Here is a 6,516-nt window from a genome sequence, read left to right on the forward strand (position 1 = left end):
CCTGGGATATGTTGCACACACATGCACCTGTTCTCTTCACCTGGGATTCAGTGCAAACATGCAACTTTGTTTACCCCACAGCACCATTCTCCCTAGAGCTTTGACTGGCTTTGGGATTAAAACAGAAAGCAAAACATGTTTCCTCGTTCTGTTTATTTGTAAACACTTCAGTGCCAGAAAGCATTAGATAACATTACAGCAACTCTCCAACTGTTGTCCCTGTATAACTCAAATTATGTTTAAGTAATGGGATGTGTTTAGAACCAAGAAGGGCTGCTGCTGTTGATTTCTTCTTCTGGCCTCAGTGGAAGAGGATGCTTCCACTGCTGTGAAAGGGTGTCCTGGGGTGGGCTGGGACGCAGAGCAGCGGCTCCCTTATCTGAAGAGAAGGGGAGCGGGGTAAGGGGGAATAGGGTGGGAGAGTGGGACTGAGAGGAGAAGAGGGAAGGGGTGCAATTAGGATGTAAAATGAATAAACAAAATAATTTTAAAAATTTTAAGATAAATAAGAGTTTTTAAAAAAGGATATGATATTCTAAAAGCCTCCCTTCACTGGGAACTGATTATTGTAATGAAGTGAAAGGCAAAAAACAAACAAAACAAGACAAAACCTAATTGGTCCTCAGTCTTTTAGGTCCAGATGCTCAATTATTGTCACAATATAATTACCTAAAGACTATTACTATCATTGGGGAAAGACACTGCTTCACACACACACACACATACACACACCTCACGCAGGCACACACCACGCACACGCACACACTCTCATCTCTAAGAGTCAGCCTCCCCTCACTTTGTACCAGGCCAACTACCTAGGACACTGAGTCTAGAAGATGCAGCACAGAGACCACAGTCGGTTTCGGAACTTTTCTTACGACAACACAATAGTGCTAACAAATTGTCTAAAAGAATTATCTAGAACTGATTCGTCATCGTCCACCTTATTAATCTGGTTCCTGAGGCTCATAAGTGCATTGTATCTTTCCCAATAAAATTCTTACTGTTGTTGCAAATAAAAAAAAAAGGATATGAAAAAAAGATAAAGATAAACACAATTATTTAAAATTGTCAACTGTTTCATTTTCTTACCTCTAAGCCATTTTGTTGTTTATTTGTTTGTTCTTTTTTGCATCATTTATTAAGTTACCGAGGCAAGGCCTGGTGCCACAGGCTTGGAATCACAGCACTCTGGAGGTGAGCTAATCAGGAGCTCAAAGTCATTTTCTGTTTATAGCAAGTTCAGTGCAAGCCTGGGCTACATGAAACCTGCCTTTAGAGTCTGACGTATGCACAGGTTATAGATAATTTGAGCCAAGCCTATTTTGAAGGGGATGTAGGATCTAACGAAAAACTGGATTTTGTTAAACGGTAGTCTTCATAGCAAGATCCCAGGGACAAGTTTGTCACCCACAGGAGGCTTGTCTCGGATCAGAATCTTTGCTTACGGCCGCGTCTGCTCACGCGCTCTCGTGTGTGTTTACCTATAGTGGATCTGGACAGGCTCAATGAGGATGTCAAGCGTTACAGCTGCACTCCCAGGAATCTCTCGGTGAACCTCCGGGAGGAGCTGAAGCTGACCAATGCGGTCTTCTTCCCACGGTGCCTTCTCGTGCAGCGCTGTGGCGGCAACTGTGGCTGCGGAACTGTCAACTGGAAGTCCTGCATGTGCAGCTCAGGGAAGACCGTGAGGAAGTATCACGAGGTAGGTCGTCGCTAATGCCATGCCGTTGCGGAAATGCAGCTGCGCTATCCGCGCCACCTTGCAGCTGCGGGGTCCTGCTTGACCCCATCACTTAACACGGTTGGTCCAAGGGATGGAGAGATGCCTCAGTGGTTAAGAGCGCTTGCTGGCCTTGCAGAGGGTGCTGGTTTGTTTTCAGCACACACATGATTGCTCAGAACTGCCCTTTACACTAGTTGCAGAGGATCCAGTGCCCTTGTTTGGCCCCCACAGCCACTGCACACGAATGATGTTCATTCATACCTGCAGACCAAACAGTCATACTAAGAAAGTGAAAATAATGAAGTCTGTAAAAAGAAATGTGGGTGCCCAGACCAGGGTGTGGTTGGGAGCTAAAATTCTGCCAAGCTGAGTGCCTTGGCACAAAGGGTAATTCCGTGTTCAAGAAGGGGCCCCTGGTCTCAACCGTCACAATATGGTAGACAACAGTGTGTTGTATTATATAACTGCATGTACGATAGAGTCTTTTCACAGCCTCTTCATCTGGCTTGTAGAAAAATTTGCTGTTTATTTACAGACTAAAGCTGTGAAATCTAGGTGACTGCAAGAAAATACCAGAGGCTAAATTTTACTTCAGTGGAACCATTTGTTTTTAAAAGGCAAAATTTACAAATCTAAATTGTCAGAGACCTTCTTCTTCTATAAATGTTGAAATATTCTTCGTTTTTATTCCTAGACATGCTTGTTTTTTCTAAATTGTATTCATTGCTACCTGGGAGGGTTAGCTCTTGGATTGTGAAAGAAGTGTACAAAATTGAATGTAAAAATCGTGATCAGGGGACACGAATTGAAAGAGAGAGCAATGTCTGTAATAGTGAGAATCCAGCTGCCTGAGCACCAGAGCAGCCAGGGCTGTAAGAACACATTAGCTCCCTGACTGGCTCACGAGCCACGCTGTGCAGAGAAGCTCTTTCTGCTGGATTCACAGAGAGTGAACCACGGCTGCGGGATCAGGCAGAGGTGAGGCAGCCATGGCAATGCGTTTAAAAGCTTTCACTAGCATGGGAAGCAGATGGGACAGCTTCAGGTGCTAAAGAGATGTTTTAGTGGGCAGTGGTGCTTGGTGGATATACATCAAAACAAAGGGACACAGGGACAGTCTCTGAAATACGACTTTAGATCTGGAATAGCATGCTTGGGAGCGGGGCATGGTGGGTTAGGTTTGTAATCCCAGCATTCAGAGGGCAGAGGGAGGAGAATTTCTGAAAATTAGAGGTCAGTCTAGGCTATATAATAATTTCCAGGCTAACCTGAGCTGTAGAATGAGACCCCGTCCAAATAAATAAATTAAAAAAAAAAATAAAACATTAGTTTGGGGTAGGTGCTTTTGGTGGTGGTGGTGGTGGCAGTGATGGTGAAAAGAATGAAACATTGAGTTTTAGGTAACTAACCTCTGGGGGTGTGAGGTGGGGGAGACTGGGCTCATCCACACTGATGTATAACTCTCCCTGCATCATGGGAGAGACAGGATGCAGCACAGTAGCCAAAGTTGATTCGGAGAGGCAGAACTTACGGTTTTACACCCACACAAAATGTGTTTTCTTGGTCTTACTAATAGTTGACTCCACCGCACTGCTCTGAAAGGAAAAATAAAAGCTGTTCTCATATCAGGAGAATGCTCCCACCCCTCCCTGCCCATTGTGTTTTATCCTGTGCAAACTGACGAACTCAAGATGGAGTGTTGTTCTTCAGTCTCAGGACGTCAGTTCTGTGATGTTTACTGGAAGGGTAAATGCGGGGCCCCAAACTGGTGGGAGTTAAAATAATGCAGGCAGTGACAGCAACTGCTGTGCAATAACTCTGAGCCACAATGTGCAAGTCCAGGCTTTGATATATTTCTGGACTGCTTTCCTTTTATCTGGATTCTGGGGGGAAGAGGTTTCAGCTTGACTTTTTTTTTTTTTTCTACCTTCCTTGTTTTGGAAACTCCCAAAATAAGTGCTGCATTGCAGACAGTTGGGTCTGAGTAATCCCAAGGGTCCAGATACCGTTCTTTCATTAGTTCCTCTCTTGTCTCTGCATACACACTATGACAGTCATCCTTGAGCCAATTTTTACAATTAATAGGGAGAGAGGAAAGCCCTTGATCCTCTCGTTTGGTTGAGAGGTATAAAGCATTGGCATTCTTTTGATAGTGCAGTCACTCAGTGAAATGGTCCTGCCAAATGCAGGGTAAAAGCACCCAACCTCACCAATCCCTTAGTCAGCGGCTGCACACCTAAAGCAAACACACCTGTCCACTGCCCTGCCAGCTCCTAAAATACCATGAAATGTGTCCTGACGGTCACTGTCAGGTGCTCTGTGGAGAGCAGCAGAGAGTTTCTTCCATTTCCAGAAACGGGCATAGTTTGAGGTTTGTCTCATTAGGAGGAAATCCAGGCCCTTTATCCTGTTAGCGCTGTGCCTGTGTTCTTACCTCTGCTAGATTAAAGGCAGCGTCCCCAGTCCATGCTTGTGGCTGACGAGATGTGAAATGAGTTTCTGTGAGAGATGATGACCTTAAGGAAACAGGAACGTGTCACAGAGTGAGCCTGGATGCTTCTCCACAAGTATTTCAGCGCTGAGCATTCAGAGATAAGAGTGTGCTCTGGCTAAGATGCTCAATCTCCATTCAGAAAGGCAAAGAGGATGAATATCAGAGGAGAGAGAAAACAGGGAACAGGACAGGAGCCTATCTCAGAGGGTCTCTGAAAGGCTCTACCCTGCAGGGTATCTAGGCAGATGCTGAGACTCATAGCCAAACTTTGGGCAGACTGCAGGGAATCTTATGAAAGAATTGGGAGATAGTAAGACCTAGAGAGGACAGGAGCTTCACAAGGAGATCAGCAGATCCAAAAAGTCTGGGCAGAGGGGTCTTTTCTGAGACTGATACTCCAGCCAAGGACCACTCATGGAGATGGCCTGGAACCCCTGCCCAGAGGTAGCCCATGGCAGTTCAGTATCCAAGTGGGTTCCATAGTAATGGGGACAGGGACTGTCTCTGACAAGAACTGATTGGCCTGCTCTTTGATCACCTCCCCCTGACGGGGGAGCAGCCAAGCAGCCATTCCTAATAGACTAGGATCAGAGGGAAAGGAAGAAGGACCTCCCTGGTCTGGGGGAGGGGCATGGGTGGAGAAGAGGGAGGGAGGCTGGGGTTGGAAGGGTAAGAGGGAGGGAGCTACAGGGGGATACAAAGTGAATAAACTGTAATTACTAAAAATAAAATAATAATTTAAAAAAGAGAGTGCACAACCAGAGAGCTCTGGGTTAAGCCAGCATTGTCACTGTGTACACAAGTCATGGCTTTTCCCTTGTAGCAGGATGAGCAGACTTCAGTGAGGGGCAATGTCATTTTCTGCTTTCACATATCAGGTGCTAGGGAGGTGGGTTAAGGAAGGATAGTGCTTGCTGTGGATCTGAGCTCGAAGCCCATATAAAACCAATGGACTTGGGGAGTGACATGCATGCAGAAAGGGGAGGGAGGGTGGGATCGGGAGGGGAGGAGGGAGGAGCTTATGGGGGGATACAAAATGAATAAAGTGTAATTAATAAAAAAAAAAAAAACCTGGGTGTGACCCCACGTGCCTGCAACCTGACAGGTAGAGATGGAGATCACTGGGACTTGTGGATGGCCAGCCCAGCTCCATATTCAGAGAGAGACCTTGGCTCAAGATAAGTCAGTGGGATAGAGCAAAACAGCAGAGACTCTCTATCATCTACATATCGATGTACACAGGCACAGATAACACACACGGGCACACACATACTCACACACTCATACACGTGATAGAGAGAGAGAGAGAGAGAGAGAGAGAGAGAGAGAGAGAGAAAGGCTAAAACATAGTTTTTTTTTTTTTTAGTTTTGTAGGTTTCTTGATTTATGTTCTTTCCTAACATTTCTCCTACTCATATTTGAACACATAATGTACAATTAGAAAAACAATATTTCCTCTACTCTTTCTGAATTTGTGGCTCAGGCCACCCTAATAAGAGAGACTGATAACAGAAATACATACAGCTTTAATATGTTTCATATGACACACGGGAGCTGTTATAAGAAAGGAAGAGCCTTACAAATGGGCCAGCCTGAGTGGAGTTCTGTACACTGGACATGGGAAGGGCGGATAAACAGTGCTGGAGAGCGAGCCAGCATCCCCAGCTGATGGACTGGGGTCCTCTGTCTGCTATGTTCAGTCTTTTCCTCTGTCCCTTTGACTGAAAGATGACAATGCTTCCTTTATCAGGATAAAAAGGGTACACGGCTCACACAGGGGTCTCTTCTTTCATCAGGAATTCAGGGCTCATGTGAGAATTTCTCATTCTGCTTTCATGGTCGTTTTGACCTATTTCACAGGAGACAGCTGAGATTGGCTTTCCAATGACTTCTGCCCTTCCAAAGATACTTCAGGTAGTGACTCTTTAAAATGTAAGGCCCAGGGCTAGTTGGGGCTATGGCTCAGTCACATGTCAGGTCCTAGATTCAACAACAACAATAATAACAATTATTACTATTATTATTATTCAACAATATTATTTTGGTTCTCCCCTCCACAATGAATGGTGACTATTTGTCATTGTTTAGACTCCAGGCCTAATTGATATTGAATCAATAGCCAAAACTTAGGAAACAGAAAACAGATTTATTTATTTTACTTGTTTATCTTCTCTGTCCTTCCCTATTGACATTGTCCCAGTGCTGTGTATTAGTCAGGATTCTCTAGAAGAGCAAGACTGAAAGAAGTGTGTGTGTGTGTGTGTGTGTGTGTGTGTGTGTGTGTGTGTGTGTGTGT

At 44.9% G+C, this 6,516-nt stretch overlaps 1 protein-coding gene across 2 annotated transcripts in view; it reads left to right on the forward strand.

The window, feature by feature from the left end:
* Pdgfd (platelet derived growth factor D) overlaps nt 1-6,516 on the forward strand; it is a 221,001-nt gene that overhangs the window by 203,992 nt on the left and 10,493 nt on the right. For both annotated transcript variants that reach the window (XM_055615397.1, XM_055615398.1), the window contains exon 6: nt 1,491-1,705. In XM_055615397.1, coding sequence (XP_055471372.1) covers nt 1,491-1,705 — 215 coding nt within the window. The remainder of the gene's footprint in view (nt 1-1,490; nt 1,706-6,516) is intronic.

Source organism: Psammomys obesus, unplaced genomic scaffold (assembly GCF_907164565.1).
Source record: "Psammomys obesus unplaced genomic scaffold, mPsaObe1.curated_primary_1811, whole genome shotgun sequence".
Classification (NCBI taxonomy): Eukaryota; Metazoa; Chordata; class Mammalia; order Rodentia; family Muridae; genus Psammomys; species Psammomys obesus.